At 40.1% G+C, this 18,104-nt stretch overlaps 2 protein-coding genes across 3 annotated transcripts in view; one reads left to right on the forward strand and one right to left on the reverse strand.

Moving 5' to 3' along the window:
• LOC148655469 (uncharacterized) lies at positions 1–2,457 on the forward strand. Its single transcript, XM_088641984.1, has 3 exons — positions 1–172; positions 743–1,553; positions 2,348–2,457. The coding sequence occupies exons 1-2, from the start codon at positions 1–3 to the stop codon at positions 1,309–1,311; spliced, it is 741 nt and encodes a 246-aa protein (XP_088498110.1). The 3' UTR covers positions 1,312–1,553; positions 2,348–2,457.
• A 262-nt stretch (positions 2,458–2,719) lies between these two features.
• osbpl1a (oxysterol binding protein-like 1A) overlaps positions 2,720–18,104 on the reverse strand; it is a 53,491-nt gene continuing 38,106 nt past the window's right edge. Inside the window, exons 19-29 of one of the 2 annotated variants that reach the window (XM_088641971.1) lie at positions 16,807–16,941; positions 15,453–15,550; positions 14,961–15,143; positions 14,316–14,423; positions 13,543–13,632; positions 12,454–12,580; positions 10,050–10,166; positions 9,426–9,549; positions 8,387–8,477; positions 7,730–7,750; positions 2,720–4,255 (exon numbers count right to left, since the gene is read on the reverse strand). In XM_088641971.1, coding sequence (XP_088498097.1) covers positions 4,153–4,255; positions 7,730–7,750; positions 8,387–8,477; positions 9,426–9,549; positions 10,050–10,166; positions 12,454–12,580; positions 13,543–13,632; positions 14,316–14,423; positions 14,961–15,143; positions 15,453–15,550; positions 16,807–16,941 — 1,197 coding nt within the window. In that variant the 3' untranslated portion in view covers positions 2,720–4,152. The remainder of the gene's footprint in view (positions 4,256–7,729; positions 7,751–8,386; positions 8,478–9,425; positions 9,550–10,049; positions 10,167–12,453; positions 12,581–13,542; positions 13,633–14,315; positions 14,424–14,960; positions 15,144–15,452; positions 15,551–16,806; positions 16,942–18,104) is intronic. The other variant, XM_088641972.1, reaches the window with a different exon arrangement.

Below are 18,104 nucleotides of genomic sequence, written 5' to 3' on the forward strand. Positions count from 1 at the left end.
ATGGCTGTTCTTCAGGAAACACTGTCCAACAAAACTCCAGTTTTTAACCGCAATGCACAATCTGAATTACCCAGAGGACCAGAGCCAGCCAACTCTGTCCTTGAGAAGAACATGATTCCAGAGGAGTCTTTACCTAAAGCTGCCCCTGCGTCAGCCCTGAGAAAGGAAGCTGGTAAGAGTAACTATTAGGATAACGTTCTGCACTTGTTAATGCCGGTTTCCACAAAAAATAGTTATAACTTCCATCCATCCATTTTCTACCCTCTTTATTCTTAGCCGGAGCCTATCCCAGCAAGCAATGGGCGCAAGGCATTACAGGACACACACAGACTTGCACACACACTCACACCAGGGACAACTTTCCCAGATGCCAGTTAAGCTACAGTACCTGTATGCCTGTACAGTACACACAACCCAGGGCCCCAACACTAATCACTGCGCAACCATGCTGCCCAGTTATAACTACTGTATCGCAATATTTGTTTTCCACGTGCAAAGGATTCGTTTAGCAACCAAGAGGTTCATAACTGAAAAAATTCTACATAACTGAACATAATTCTATGTTAACTGCCAGTGAGCTGTTTCATGGAAAATGTTGAAATGGATTCAAATTGTATAATAGACTGAACATACTAGGAAAGACACCTGTGTATGTGTGTGTAAAACTTCATACAGTCCATGCTGGAAAGCAGACAGTTAAAAGACTGTGTGAGATGCAAATGCGCTTTTGCTCTTCTGGCAGATGAGGAACGACAAAAGACGGCTCAGGAAACACCCCTCTTATCCGAGGAAGTGTCCGGGGGTGCTGTTCAAGGCAACCTCGAGAATGATGTTTGGGTTCTCTACCAGCTCAGCGATTTTGCGGCGCAAGGAAGTTCACACGCTGCTTCCCACGGACAGCTGCTGCACACTTTCTGGCAGCAGCAAGTGCTTTTTCACAGGCCAACACCTCGTCCTGGTTTTCAACAATACTGTCATCACTGCGGCGTCTGTCAGAGTGGTGTTCTTCACTCCAGCCCGGTGTCCCTGCTAAGTACCTGGCAGGTTCTTGCCCTTTCCGCAGGCTCAGTCCTTACCCCCGGCGGTGCTCGTGACGCCAGGAGCCCGGTCGTTTCTGCAGAGATCCCCTCCCTTGCGGTGCGTTCAGTTAGGTCCGAGCTGCGCAGACCTGCCTCCTCACGCACACGTGGCCAGCGAGTGTCCAGCAGCGGGGTTTCCTCCTGGAAAACGCATATCTGCTCTGTCGCTAAGAAGCTACAGCGGCCAGCGAACAGAGGCTTCTGTACCAATTTTTGTTGCGATTCCGGATAACAAACCGGACTCCTGACACCCCAGATACATCTCTGTCCCCATACCTGCGGTAGAGGATCCTCCACAGACCTGGAGAGCCAGCGCCGTCATTCCTGTCTGTTCCCCAGCATATGTACCAGTTGGCAGCCTGGTCAATGCATCCTTGCAGGGGGAATACGGGAGCAGATGCCCCTACAGTGCCCCACCCAAAGGGATCTATTTAGACATCACCGACAGGAGAAGCCATCATGGACAGCACTCAGGTATGGAAAGAATGTTAATGCTTGTGTTCATTTTAGATTGCCAAAGTACCGTAGGAAGCTTGCTTGAACTGTACATGTTTACAGTAGATTGGCAGATTCTCTAGTTTGGAGTCCCAGTCGTGTGAGATGTCAGTTTACTAATGCTACTTGGTGATTATAAGTGATCAAAGTACAGTAGGTGATCAGACTGAAATCAAAGCGAGGACTAGGACTGCTTTATCACACTGTAAGCTCCCCACTTTGGGACACAGCTCTTCCCACACCTATCTGACCTCAGTCAGTTCATTACGTACATCATCCTATTTGCTTGAAATGATGGAGAAAAGGACCCCAACCTAACTACCATCACAACTGCTTCCAATTACTGTCAAAGGAGAAAGGAGGGGCGTTTTTCCATTGTCCATTCAATGTAATTTGTCAGAATATGGCATTATTGGCAATGGCAATAAATTAAGTTTTTTTCTGATAAAATCTCATGTTTGTCATGTCTTTTTCTATTATCTTGAAAATGACCAGACAGATTTCACCATAAATTCTAAAATAGGACCCCTTCTAGTCCTACCTACGTAACATCAAGTAAAATCTTAACATTAATGCATTTAATCTTAGATTTTATACCTAGAAATACTAAACATTTCACTATTGGTTAATAGTTAAATCTACAATTGAGAAGACTCCAGGAAGATTGATAGAATGACTGAATCAGATTTATTTTAACAAATGGTAAAAATAAAAGGTCAGCCTTAGCAGTTTAACTCATGTATTAACATGCAAATTAAATCTTTCTGTAACAGCACAACTGGCAGTCTGACCTCCTCAGGAACATAGACACCTGAAGTGGTTTACATCTGGAAGATAAACATTCACCTACTGTTTCCGCTGTTAATAAATGCATGTGTTCAAAGCTACGTTCGTCCTTTCTGGTCATTTCAAATAAAAAATAAGGATGCACACAGAGAATCTAGGCTCTTATTAACATCTACAGCAGAGAAAATGAAAAACTGTTGAGGCTGCACTTCTTATAAACTGTGTAAGATAAGACTCATCAACATTTTATGGGGTTGGACAGCACAGATGGGACATTGCGAGTTCCTAATCATAATTATATAACTGTTTACCATTGATCAGCTACACATTTGTTTAATCAAATAAAGGAAATTGCAATGTTATTCCTATACAACAATAAGCTTTTATTTAGCAGCATTTAGAACTGTTTTTAACATTTTTAATTACATGATAATGAGAACATGAGTTAAAACGTTGTATGTAAAGAGCCCATTGGCCCATTTATGTACATACAACAAAACTTTTTTGTTTTTACATTTAAATACAGCATAATTCATACTTATTACTGCATCTACCCACACAAAAAACAGAAACATAATCAGTGCAGTGCTGTGACAGTACAGGTATTGCTAGATACTGGGTAGATTCACAGGGATCTTAACCTCAAAAGCAGCAACCATTTAACTGAGATTCCATTCAGTGGTATACTTCTAACTTATCCTCCAACATAATACTCTCCTCCAGTTATATACTTCAACAAAGATTTAAAAGTTGTGTGTTAAGTTTTTATGAAACCTAGAAATAACTGAATGTTCAGGGGGGTCCAATTTACTTTCAGAAAGGCTGATAACTTGAGTTCAACTCCGGTGAAAACGAGACCTCCTGGAGACTGATCTCTTTCTGAGGCTTATAGCCCTATTCATGATTTTTATATTGGGAGATAGACTATGCCTTTTTAGACATGGAAAGAATAAAGAGGAAAATTGCACAATCTTGGGATAAATGGGTCTTCCGGGGAAGAAACACTGAAGAGTGGAAATGGGTGTCCAGTATGGACACTTTGAATAAAACATGTACAATCTCAGCCATGGCATCACTAATTTAAAAACCATAATGCGACTGAAATAGAACAGCCCGGCTTCAGCATCTTTAACTCTGTTTTCATTACAAATAAAAGTACATTTTTTACACTTCACTGCTGTACAAGTCCTGTAGAGATAACATAAATGGCTTCTTTATTCTTGAAGCAAGCCTTTGGTGCTGGGGAGAAACACCGCAACGTGACAGATCACATTCAACTCAAAACACTGCATTAAACATAAAACCGAGTGGTTAACGTCAAAGAAGAAACGGGTCTACTTGGTTTAACATGGTCAATCAATACAAAGGTCAAAACAGTCTTAGATTGTTTCCAGGGGGATTTTTTTGCTTCAACACAGGGACAAAAAACAAATTTTTAATCATCATTGAGCACTTCTACTAAATCTCATACTTCAGCTATTCACATCATGTTATCTGCTGTAAGGTAATTATAGTGCCTCTATGTGCATTTTGTATCACTAAAATTCTCTCTGCAATTTGTTAAAATAATCTCTTGGACCCCAAATGTGACATTGATTAGAAATGGCTTGTTTGTATTTGTTACCGACAGGAGTTCACACAAACCAAGAAGTCTGTAAATCCTATAAAAATAATTCAGCAGATTACAATCTCGATTTAAATTAGAGTCTTTTTTAAAAAAAAAGCATTAAAATGGAATTCAAGTTCAGGTTTTAACAACTCATGCTTGCATTGGTCCTACACAAATATGAAATCAATAAATATCAGGCAGCTGAGAATAGTTCCTGTCCCAGTATCCGCTGGAGTATAGCCAGTCTGCGGAGCTGTTGTAGGGGTTGGGGCCCTGGTGAAACCACCTGAGACACAATAACAAATAAATCACCGAACAATTAATTACAGGTCACTTCAAACAACCACAGCCAAATGGCCAAGACTTAATTGTTTGCCCCTTTTTCAGATTGCTCACAGTGGCAGCAGCAGTTTCCAGTCAGCCACTGGAACGCACGGTCATTTCTCTCCAATATCCATATCTGTGAGCGATGGTTAATGGGCTTGTGGTACACCATTACATGAATTGATTTGTGTCGTCTCCCCTTTTGGTTACTCCAGCATTTCATATGCATCTGTTACAGTATATATTTATGTGGTTCCTAAGTTAGAATTTGGTGAAGAGAAAAACTACAGCTTATGGCAGTTTTCACTCTTTCGTACAAGTGTATGTATCGGTGATGCCATTACAGCCTCAATGAGAAATGGCAGAGACTCTCAGTCCCTGGAAGAGCCTCTGTCACAGTTTATTGTACAGATTACACCTGCTTTTTAACTTGAATATTTAATTCAGTTTTAAAAGGAACATGGAGAAAAAGTGACTTTCCAATGAGATAATCAAAACCAAGTTAAAACAACACAGAAAACATTTTTTTTTAAAGTAGAAAACAGCATTTCCCTTCAATAGCCCATTCTTAATACACACGCACTCAAAAGGCAGGCCATTGCATGTAGAACGATTCAGACATGGTAAACCAAGAAGCAGAATTTACGAGTACAGTAATCCGAAATGCAAGCTTGTTTGAACCACGGTTATTGTCCATGCCATTTCTGTGTCGTGAGTCATTAAACTGTCATTAATAGAGCCAAGGCAGGAATGTGCTGGTTTTAGTGCCTAACTGTGGTCCAAACTCAAGACTTCAGAGAAGCAAATCAGCCTTCACAAAGTGGATTCTTGACCTTGCAGACCAGGCCTTGATAACTCTCTGTCCTAAACTGCGCAATCGAAATGAATCAGTACTGTACATTACTTTGTCATGAACAAAGATGTACAGGACAGCTAGATAGTCTCATGCAGTGAATATTGTGTGAAGTTCTAAGTCTACACAAAAGGGCACATTCTGCACAGTCTGCTGTGTGCCCTTCAGATCATTCACACCTCTTCTGCACTCACCCAGAAACAGTCAGGAGGCTTGAATTATTCATGGCTCTGCATGACCTGCAGTGTTCAGTACTCTGAGAACAGAACTCTTAATCTCTTGCTTATGTTGTGCTGAATGTCAGGCCTAAAAATCAGCAATGATTACTAGAAAAAGACCTTCCTCTTTAAAAAGGCCAGAAGGTAAGGGGACTAGGAAGTTATTTTAACATTTCTACTTTTATAATATTGGTTCTGACTTTCATGTAAGTAAATAGCTCCACCTTTCTATATTTAAAATTAGCTTTTTCATTCTGAGAAAAAAGCACCATTAGGAGAAGATGAGAAAACTTCATAAACTGTATAGATAGTCCTAAAAAGTAAAAAGTACATACAAAACACATATTGTTTTGATTGGGTTATATAGCACATGCTTTTAAATTAACAACCATATACAGTACTGCACATGTATTAGAAAAGGATTTGAAGTTACCATCTACTTGGGCTCTTTATTCTTCTCAAGTTACTATAGCAAAGGTTAGTTATAAAGTACTACACAGATGCTTTAATAGTGCAGAATTAGTTTTTTCCTGGTTGAACATGTCGTACAATCACTCGATTACCTCCCCATTCTGAACAGAAGAATGTTTACAAACAAGACATTTGTTCTATCTAGATTCTCTGGTTGCTAGTAGCTTCAGTCTCTGTTTGTACACTAGAAGTACAAACATTCATCAGAGTCACTGTATTGATACCACACACAGCTTACTCGAATAAATAAGAAAACACTATTGAAATACAGCACCAGTGTTAAAAACCTATGATGCTATAAAATGACAATTCCTGCAGATGGCAGATCATGGAAAAAACAAAGGAAATCTTTGCGATCTTTGACTTAAAACAACACATCAGTGGAGACAACTGTCTTAGATGCTTAAAACATTTCCCAATAGGGTCTGAAGAGCATTAAAGAGCACTAAAATAGATTTTCTTGGCACCAGTGACAGTAATCTGTGAATCACCAGGGAATAGAAAAGATGGGAACAGGCTCATTAGTATGGTCACACCTGTTAGATTCACCAAAATCCCAGTTACAGTCTCCCAAGAGCTCGATTGCAAGGCATTCCTGAAATGAATTTAAACAGGTGCCAGACCTACTCCAGGCCCGTCTGTGACAGAATACTACACAGAGTCATCGAGGAAGTCTAAAATAGATCAGCCGGTCTACATAGTCTTCAGGAGGGAACGTTTCCCTACTCAGGTGGTCTAGTTCTCGGTCTCATATGAGTGACGAGCCAAGGACTAATGTTACTATACAGTATGTGAGAAAGCTGTACAGGGATGAGACCAGGCTGCTTGAAGAAGCTTTAAAAACAATTCGGTCAGCTCCTGTGTGAGATAGTAAGGCAGGGTCCCCTGGCATCCTGTAGTTAAGAGGGTTTGAGCAGATTTATAAACTAAAGTGCAAAAAACTGCATTTCGTTTGTTACAAAAATGGCCATTTCTGAAGAGCAAAAGCACATTTTCTTATAATGCTCCCAAAAATGTACAAGCAGCTCTTTAGATAATCTCTCTCAGCTGTCAAAAATGCTGTGTTTAGGAGAGATTCTTGCAAATGCACTAGAACTTATTCAGCAGTTATTTTGTTACTTCGAAATATCACAGACATCCATTTCCCAGCTTCCGCATGTAAGGAGCCAAATTAAATGAACCCTTTCTCTCAGATCAAACCCTACAATTACTTCCAGTACGAAATCTAACTTCCCGATATAAATCATTGATGATTCATTTTCTTAAGCAAACATTTTAAAATACACAACAGAAATATTGAGAGCTATTTTTGAATCTAATTCTCTGTATAATTGATTTATCAAGCATATTACCACAGTGATATGTGCATGCTATTTCACTTAGTTCAAATCCTAGAAGTGGACATTGTTAGCTGAAGTTGACACCGTCAACAGCTTTATCTTTCCCTGAAACACAAACCAGAAAGATCACATTACTAGTTTGTGCAACACGAGTGGCAATTTTAAGCATTCCAAGGGTTCAGAGTCACAAAGAATCAATGCAGTTGGAAGAAATAAGGTTAAAGAACATTCCTTTGCAGTAAGGAAGAAATAAATACAAAAAAACATAGAATTTAATCTATTTTTGGCATCTCTTGAGGAAGAAGAGTCAATCCAATTACCTCTATTTGTGATGCATATATATTTTCTTGTTTTCTGAACAGAACCAGTTTCAGAAACTCCAGGAACTAGATCCAGTTGTTTTATTTTCCTCATTTTGTGCTGCTGAGGTGTTTTTAGTTTATTTCTGCACAACAAAAGCATCTGTTGTAGTACTTCAGTGTTGGTAGTGCAACTACGACACAGGGTTCTACTTGGAACAAACCAAAGCAAACCATAACGCAAACAACTCAAACCTGGGGCCGAGAGCAGGGATTCTTCTCATGAAAAGAAAAGAGAAACAACGGGAACTAATTAGGAGAAGACACAGCATAAATGACAACAGACTAAAGAAAATTTTAAAATGTAAATATATCAGTAGTTGAGAACAAGCACAATATTTTGAATCGTGATGGAAAAAAAACCTCACAGGACAGTGAAGTTTAATACTGTAATAGACATTATCCTGTGAAATAAGCTTATATAGCTTTTTAAATATTAATAGGAGACATTAAACTTTGAAAGGTGTAGGAGACAACTGATTTTAAATGTTTTTAAGACCACTTCAAGACTTCAGTTTTAACTGATGTCAAGGCCTCCCCCTAGAGAAAGTCACAAAATGTACTCAAACCGTAAGGAAATAAAAACTTTGTTTTTATTTTAAAAAAATTGAAACGGTTTATGCAAAGTATGTAAATAAAGTACTGCAGTTTACTATTCACAAAACTGATACAGAGAGACCTTTTTAAATACATTTACAGTATGCCCCCTTAAATACTTTCTGTTGTATATTTCTGTGGCTGGAATATCTCATAACTACTCACAGAGAATAATCCTATTCCCTGGCACAGCAACAAACACTAAACCCATCCCGCACAAGCCTAGGACCTTCCTCATTCCATAAGTCCACTCACCTGGTCTTCCACTCATCGTCCGATTTGGAGCGGTTTTTTCGGGCCGCTCTCTGCTTCTCCTCTAGTCTCTTTTTCTCTTCACTTGCCAGATCTGCACAGTGGGGGTGGATGCAGAGAACATTTCTGTCAGCCCTTGTAAAACATGGAGCAGCCCGATACGTTTTTACCCGGTGTTGTTTGCCAAACACGGGAATTCAAAATGTGAACATTTTCAATTTTCTGACTTTTTTAACTTTAATCAGAGGCGTTTATTTTGATACAACATATGGATACAAAATGTGAACAGAACCCCCCCCCCAGCACCACCACAGCCAGGGAGAAGAGACTTGAGGGAAAGCCAGGCCTGAGGCTGGGGTTCGACCTGGCCCTGTCACTAGCCGACTGTGACTGACTGTGGCCATGCACAAGCGCACGACTGGCTGAGCTCCACAGCTCCACCGAGGCAGGGAAGTCCAGGGACTTCTGGGCTCCTGGGGTCATAGGGAATGTGACTCTCCATGCGCTGCAGGTGCACAGTGTTCTGTCTTGAGCTGTGCAGCCTGTGGCGTGTCAAAGGAATGCAGGGTCAGAGGAGTTCCTCCCTCTTGGTTGAGCCCAGACGTGCAAATCACCACGTCCCAGGTTCCAGGCTGCAGGGCGGCGGGGGTGGGAGGGACAGTGTACAGCCAAACACTACTGGAAACTAAATCTTCATAAAAGCTGCAGTTAAACCAGCACGTATATTCTTATAACTGTGAAATATGGATAGTAAAATTCATGGATTTAGAAAAAAATGTTTTAATAATTCGTATTATGTTAGTTAAGAACCTGTTTTTCCATCACATAAAGACAACACAAAGACATTAGGGGAAAAAAAAAAGAGAATTTCTTTCCATAACAATATTTGTCACCAAACAATTTTTAAACCATGTGAATATGCGAGAACTGTTTGGAAAGGTTAACAAGTTTTTCCCTGAGCTTTTGTGGGTTCATGAAATAACACTGTAACATGCAATGACCACATTGCTCTAAGCCCCTTAGTTACAAAATGCCACTCTACCTATATCTCCATTTTCCATTGCTCGAATGTCGGGTCTCAGCCGGCAGTCTGTTTTTGGAATAACACCTTCCATTTCTTTATCTAGTTCATTCAGCTGCATGGCAAAGGTGGTGAAGTTGTACATCTACAAATAAACAGACAACAAAATAATCTATAGATTTCCCATTTGTGTAATAAGCACAAGGCTATGGAGCATCTCTGATAAAAATCTTGACATCAGACAAATCAAAATAGGCATTCATTCAAAATTGTGGGAGGAGTGATTCCCTTTGCTAATGAGTGATTTGGGTATTCTGAAGAGCAATGTTTAAGAGGCTTTTGATGTGTATTCAATAGCTCAGCAGTGCTTACTTTTAGCTCTACCCACAAGCAACCTTGTGTTTCAAGTTAGCGGCGATACCTTAAAGCAAAGCAAAATGAAAGATTGGAAAGCCTTCTCTGCTCGGCTGTAAAATGAAACTGATGTGGGAAGCCTAACAAAAACACATTTTGTGATTTGAATTGGACAAATCACAAAATACGTTTTAGGATACTTGAAAAACATGAGCCTCCACCTGGAATGAAGTGACTATTTTAAACCAGCTGTGAAAGAGCCCAAGCGGAGGAGGCGTGTGACGCACCCACCTGTGCCGAGTTGGGTGGCCTGGGGGCTATCCTCCAAAGAAGCTCACTTCCTGGAATCACCTGCACAGACTCAGCATCTGGCCGTGGCATTTCATCAGGGTCTTCAGCACTGGAGCTCTGTGAAGGACAAACAGAGCACTGATGCATTCCAGCACAGTGGATTCAAATTCAGTGCACCTGACATGGAGTCCAGGGTTCATATCTTTCAGGACAGTGGCCAACATAAACATGCAGAAAGAGTCTTCCTGCCCATTGGTGGTTGACGTCTGGTAGGTCACAAAGGAGTATGGCTACTACACATATCAGTAAGTGCTCGAGTCCACCTTTTAATTTTAAAATCATTCTGGAAACCTGTAAAACACTACAGCAGGTATCATGTTCAAAATATGTAATATGGTTAAAATGTTAAGATGCTGCTTCTTTTAGTAAGTCGCAATTGTCTGAGAATTCCCTGAAAGCACACAAAACAATCTGGATTAGCAAACACCAAATTTAAAGGTTATAGTTCTGAATTTCAAAGCAGGCACTAAAGTGCCTCATCCAGGTACTCATGGGCCCCATGTTTGTTCCATCCATGACAAACATGCACATGCTCACACCAGGGACAGTTTTTCTCAAAAACCAATTAACCCACCAGCCGGTCTCTGGACTGCAGGAGGAAGGCAGAGCACCTGGAGGAAACCTACGAGAACTTGTGCAGAACATGCAAACTCCATGCAAACAGCTCCCTGGGAAGCTAACCCAGGGTCGCAGCCATGCTAACCGCAGCGCCACTGTGCTGCCCTAATGTATGTCATCCTTCACTCAAACCTTCAAGATCATGGATAGTTTCCAACATGATTTCCCTTCTGGGAAATCTGACACACGATTTAAGATTTGGGCTACAAAAGGGATTACGGCAATATGTACTATGAAGAAACAACACCATCTGAAAAACACTGAAGATCCATCACAACAATATAATCTGGAAAAAAATATATTTTTATAGACATCTTCAAATCAGACATTATATAAATAGCAGCCACATATAAAGAATAGTAAACTGCTTGATCATTTTATAGCTGCATATCAACAAGGTAATTTGAAAAACATAATATCAAAGCTATACAGTAGTACTGAATATATGAAAAAAGACTCAACAGAATATATTAAAATAAAATGGGAAAAATAAATCAACAGCAATTTCTATGGATCAATGGAATTATATGAGTAGATTTCAACAAGGCTCTACAAGTTCACAGACTTGGGAATGGGAATTTGACCCATTTTTTTTTTCAGCCCTAAAATTTTAGCCAACCAAAAAGGCAGCAGTTCACAATGTTGAAGATTCTGTGGAGAGCAAGATGTGACTCATTCACACTTATTTTGGTCATGCCCCAAAATACACCAATACTGGAAATCTATATATGCTGTATAACTCTTAATAATTTAGTAAATGTGAATATACCATGTTATATACTTGGGCAAGTTCGACTTTGATAATATTGAAGTAAAAGATAGATATATACAATACTAGGGATTCTTCTAGCAGCTAGTAAAAAAAGCAATTACATGAAAATGGCTTATAAAAGACCCTCCAACACATGAACAATGGGTTAATGTTGTTGATGAGGCCTATATAATGGAAAAAATAACTTTTTCTTTCGGATTGCAGGCAGAGAGGTTAAGCAAATACTGGAAAACATAGATTAAAATTGATCTCCCTACAGGAACCTGATTTTAGTTTAGGAGAAAATATGTAGGCAAATGTTTATTCTGCTATTTTGGTTATGTTCGGTTGTAAATCCTTTCATTGCTAAATAAAAAGTAAAAAAGCAAGATCAGATTTTTTGTGTGCAGCTAAATTTGCCAGCAGGAAGGGTTATGCCTGAAGATTAATAGTACCTCAAGAACCATCATTAAATAGGAGGGGATGGGGGCTCGGCAGCCTAATTACACTCACACCTGGAAGCACATTCGTCACTGTGCTGTGGGACACGTCCACAGTGTAGGTGCTGGGTACTGGGCAGCTGTGGCAGGGAGAGCCAGGTGCAACCTTAGTCTGGAACACCGGTACAGCGTTACACAGATTCTATATGCAAGTTGCAACTGGATTAGCCTGTCTACTACGTTTGGGGAGGAAAAACCTACTTTTCTAGACAGATTCCAAATTAGGACTACCACCTAATTTGCATAGTTCTCCATTCCATCGAAATGGAGGAGAGCTGGTTTAGATAAGGAAAAAAAGAGAACAACCTCCGTTAACAAAATATGTTCAGAACTTGAATTAAGTAAGACGAGAACTCCTAGTTTATGTCAAGTCTGTATTTCTTTTTTTGTTAATTGCATTGGACAAACTAAGCGTCAAATGTCACGTTCATATCATATGAAGTATGATGTCGATGTGTTTAGATTTTATACATACTGGTTTACTGCTTTTCTTGTCCTCTGAGCTCTTCTTGTCCGTTTTCTTGTGGGCATCAAATGTTGCTGCATCGACAGTGTACAGGCATTCGGTCCATTTGCCATATAGTGCACACAGCTTCTTTTTGCTGCAAAAACAGTTGGTAAAACTGTGCCATAAGACTTGACCTCAGTCTTATGCTAAAAGAATAAAGACTTTCATAACTAGCCAACAATGCATTTGCATTTTCCAAAAAATTGCGTCCTTTTTCCATATAAAGCTTATCTTAACAAAATATATTGAGAAGATGTAGTACAGCATGTGACACTGGTACCATGCAATCTGAATGACCCTTTATTCCTTAAGAATGCCAGCATATTGCATGCGAAGTGAGGACATGTGGGGCTATTCCACGAATTTAGCACTTTGTGTTAACAAATGGAAAAAAGGTTCTTTCATATCAATTTTACAAAGTTTGCCCTTAAAGCCACCTACTGCTAGAGCAGTTAAACTGTCAATGTTAGAAAAGCCACTTTAAAATTTTAAACTCATTTCTTTCAGTTATCTTTTTAGGTTTTCCCTTGCAGCCCAAGTGTCTCGAGCCTACCATGATCTAGTCATTTTAACCTTAAACAGCCCTGAGTCTGCAGCGCTGAACAAGAGGAAAGAGTATGAATTAGCACGTGTGGAAAACGTGTGCAGAACATTTCATTTTTAGACAGATTGTATGTTTGTGTGCCATTACATGCATTTCTTTCCTATACAGGTTGGCCATACTAAATACCTTAGATACTGTATGACATTCTCCTTCTTATTGTCTGAATATGGACTTTGCTACAGAAAACTAAATTAACTATTGTTCACTGTGTAGTCTTTGGGGCCCTCACATTTTAGGTACTGTACTACGACCAGACAGTAGATGTTTATATTTTTTTAAAATCATATAGAAACAATTCTTGCACAAATGGGACTAAAGAAACACAAGTAAGTGATTTGAAGGAGAAGTAAAAACTTTAGTAAACTGTTGTACAAGCATTAATTCTGTAATATTCCAATGCATGTACAACTATTTACCAAATCTTTGAATCTTTGTAAAACCCTAAATGTTACCTTTTATCTAGAATATAACCTTCAACTTTGTGCAGCTCTTTACCAAACAGGCCACATGCCTTGAAGGTCAGGCAACATTTTTCCCCAGTTCTGTAAAAAAAAAAAAGATTATTCAGTGTCAGTTATTAAAAATGAGCACTGTATCCTCTCCATTGTACAAATGTATGTTTTTCCTGGTGGTTTTTAAAAAGTTATTCTGCCCTGTAGTCCACTGGGTCAGGCCTTCCTCTCACACCAGTGGTTTGGTGCTGCAGGCCAATCGGTGTAATTCCTTGATTATTTAGTGTGGCTGATAAAATTGCTGTTATGAGTGACAGTTTCCAGAAAATGTTTGTCACTGTGCACAAGCTATTTTTTTACGGGTCATTAAGCACTTTCACAGCGTGCACATTAATAATTCATAAAAAACCTCTAAATACACTGTAGGATCTGAGTGGCCTGTTGATGTTCAAAAACCAGCAAGGTGGAGGAGCACATGGCAAAATATGACAAATCCTAGCAGTAAGCCTAGGACACTTAGTCTCCTGTGTGAGAAAACAGATCTTGTTAGTCTCCTTTTCTGTTTCGACAATCGCCAAACCTTTAATTCAGGTGAAACTACCCCCATTAAAAAATGACTCCCTTTTATGACTCTTCAAAGAAAACATACTCTTCTGGACCAGCAGGCAACTGAACTTGTCTTTCTTATTTGAACAAGTGTAGGAAAAACATATTTGCTGAACTGAAGAAAAACTACATTGACATGTGAAACGTAATAAACAACACTTTCTTACTTGTGGTTGGTTATTTCCACATTCCCATACTGCTCAATCCACAGTTGTCCCACTATGATGTTGTGGACACAGCAAGTGGGATTCGACCATGTGTAGGCCTCGTTGTACCTATAGGAAAATGTGCAGGCTTTTAAATTTTGCATGACACATTTCTTTGGGATATTTGGGTAATTTAACATTTACAAAACATGCTGTGCTTAATGACTCATTGCCGTTTAAACCAAACAAAGAATCACTCTGGGACAACCCTCTTTATGTACTACACCACTAATTTTGACATCCTTCATGATCACTCTGCAAGAAGCCTATCATCAGGAGAGCAGGCTACACCTGCTGCAGCCCACAGTCTGTTAGGCTTCTTGGCAGATTCTTAAAACTTTAAATGAGTTAATTGCTTGGCTGCCTTTATTTTATAGATATGGCTCTATAAAAGTGAGACTGCCGAGAAGAAAAAAAGGGGCAAATTAAAAATGAACCTTGGAAATCCTAGTTTTCTGAACATTTTCTCTTACTGCTTGCACAACATAATGGACTGGATGTGACCTAGAGTGCTTTGACTTTGACCACAGCCATAGTGATGTGCGAGTTATTGCTACAAATGTCATTTAATCAGACAAAGAAGTAGGGATAAAACTGCTGGCTCACTTGGGAAGTTCCAGTGTAATAATTCCTTTGGGCTCAGCTTCCACACTTTTCCCCCAGAATTTGAGTTTGGGATAAATAGATCCGTGGAAATTAAAGTCATTCTTCAATCCTTCGGCGTGGAAAGCACTGATGGGAGGATGGTGACTGACCTGCTCCGAGATTAATCTAAAACCCAAGTCCTCTCTGGGGACAAAGAAGAAAAAAAAAAACTTAAACAGCTTTGATCATCGCAGGTAGGTTTGTTGAAACAACTACAAAAAGAACAATTATGGGAAAATAATTATGTTTGACAGACTGGAGAAAATCCTGCAATGGTTTTAGCTACTGTATGCCCTGAAGAAACTGACCAAATGCAAGGAAGACCGGAACCCGACAGTAACTACACAGTACCTACATTTCAATTGTCCGGGAGTCCGAGAAGCGGTGTGTACTTGATCTTGGCTGGTGGACAGTGCAGACTGAAACAAGGGCTCTTGGCACGCTCTGCCTTACCTCACCAGCTCGTACGTTTCCCCCAGGAGTGGATTGAAGGGCTTTCCTGTCCTTTCCCACTGCGAGGCCACAGCAGAAACCGCGAACGCTGAGACAGACTGTCGGGAAAACAGAGCAGCGTGAGCCAGCCACACCTCAGCTTCATGTGCAACAGACACAATTGCAAATCCTTGGCTGCTGTGTAGTACAAGAAAAGTTAGGTCTTTTATGTTCAGTGCATTTAAATAAAATATTGTAGGAACCAGAATGCACACTTTTAATTAAAACATGAATGACAAAATGGACACTATCTGTGGAAAGGATGATATTCAGAGGACTCATTACAACAGACACTGAAGAGACAACCTCCCCTGACATGTAACAGCTCCTGACTCAGATGAATAAAGTGTTCAACTGCTTTATTTCCATGAACTACAGAGCTTTTAGACATAAAACACTATACTGTAATCCTCATTTTTTCAAATATGGTTTCCAAATTAAAATGCATCTTGAGAAATAACAATGAATTACTCAGACAAGGCAAAAGCACAATACTTTTTAAAATGTTATGGGATGAAAATTAAAGACATTTGAAGATCCTCTTACCCCATTCCCTGATAAACATGCAACACCAGCAATGGAATGTGTTATATCATTAAATTTTAGTTCATCAGCACTGGCACCATTTCTGGTTAAATGGCCTTAAAAAACATGATACACCTGTGTCTTTAGTCGGTTGAAGTTAAAATATAATTCTGAGATATTATGAAAGAGAAATAATTTTAACTAACATTTCCCTGTACTCATGACCCAATACACATACATACCTCCATAATACTGTTATCCAGATTCAAATTAGATATCATTTCTTATTAAATTGTATAAACAAGTCCTGAAGGTAATTTAAAATGACCCTATCAGTCTTCATCACTAATGATGTCTATATACTAATGATACATTAGTACACTAAAAGATAGCAGACAGATCACCCTGCAACTCACAACTGACAATCCACTGAAGCTCAGCAGGTGTGAGCCTGGCCAGTACCTAGATGAGAGACCTCCTGGAAAAAACAAAGGTTGCTGCAGGAAATGGTGTTAGAGTGGCCAGCAGGGGGCACTCACAGCCCTAATGCCCCAGTATAGTGACAGAGAAACTATATTGGAAAAAAGGCTCCATCCTTCGGATTAGACGTAAAACTGAGGTCCTGACTCTGTGGTCATAAAAACCCTGGCCATGGCCTTTACCATTTGTGACCTCATAATAATTTCCATCTCTGAACTGGCTTCATAGCTCTGCTCTACTTCCCACTGAGAGCTGGTGTGGGGAGCATACTGGGGAGCTCCTCAGGCGGGACAGTGTGGTGTTACAGTACCTTCATCCTCTCGATGGAGTCCGGGCTGGCGTTTGCCTTGTGGATGAGGTACGTGTGCTCCATGTACTCCGTGAGGCGCTGCAGGAAGCTCAGAGGCTCGTTGAAGATGACAGGCATGGTGATCTTGGAGAGCTCCTGTGGGAAGAGCAGGGCAGGGCCCTGGTCAACCCCTTGCCCAGCGAGACCGAGGGCTTGCAGCCACCCCACCAGTGGAAAATGTGACGTGCCGCACGCTCATGCAGGCTCACCGCAACTCCTTCACATCAACAAAGACTGCCTCATGACCAGAAAACTACTACTCTTTCTGTCCCAGAGCAATGGATTTTTTTCTGAAATTTATAAAAGCACAAAACAATGATGGAAATAAAGAGCTACCACAAACCTCTGGTGAGAAAAGGATAGATTTAAGCAACAGGATGACCAGAGGTCTCTCCCACTGCTCAAGGTCCCCACAGTGTGTCCAAGAAGGGCTCCCATCCACTGAAGGACATGGTGAACATCTGCAAGTACTGCAGCTGCTGAAAGCTCCCCAGGTTTCCATGGGAACTGTGTTCTCATGGCTCCTTTTGTAACTCTAACAAAATTTAGCTGCTCCAGGTTGCACAGCATCTGCAAATAATTCTGAGCCATGTTGCTGAAACCCATACCTTTCCTCTGTTCTTGAAATCGTTCCAAGATACAAACTAGATCAGCCAATTCGCCTTCTCTCATCCACCAGTTTATGCGTCTTATGCAGCCTATATACAAACACACAAACCTTATACCCTGTATACAAGCTCAAGGTCGCTGGGAAACTTGCTATAGGAAGAACAAGTGGCTTTCTGATCATGGATGGATGGATCACTTCCGCTTTCTGAGATGGACACCGCCTACATGCTAATGTGTTTCCTAAGCAAATGCCAGCAAGGATCACCAAGGCTCTCACCACAATCTGATTAAATCACACAAAAAGTTTCTTTCCAGGCAAATTCCAAGATATCTGAGATTTCGGAGTGCAGTTGCATATTTACAAAGACAACTGTTATGTCACTGTTTATGGGTTAAAGTCTGCTCACAGAATTGGTCTTGGACATATGCAGATAAAAATAGAAGGGGATTTGAAACCAGTATTTCACAGATCCTCCTGTGTTTTCACTGACTTATTATATAACCATCACCTGGACTAAGCTTTTGCATCTATTTTTGCACATTTAAAACTTATACAAATCCATCTACTGATATACCCGATAGAACGGGAAATCAGATGACAAAATAAAACAATTTTAGCCTCACCACAAAACCTTCCCTATGGGTCTTGA

Source organism: Lepisosteus platostomus, chromosome 8 (genome assembly GCF_059453375.1).
Source record: "Lepisosteus platostomus isolate fLepPlt1 chromosome 8, fLepPlt1.hap1, whole genome shotgun sequence".
Lineage (NCBI taxonomy): Eukaryota > Metazoa > Chordata > Actinopteri > Semionotiformes > Lepisosteidae > Lepisosteus > Lepisosteus platostomus.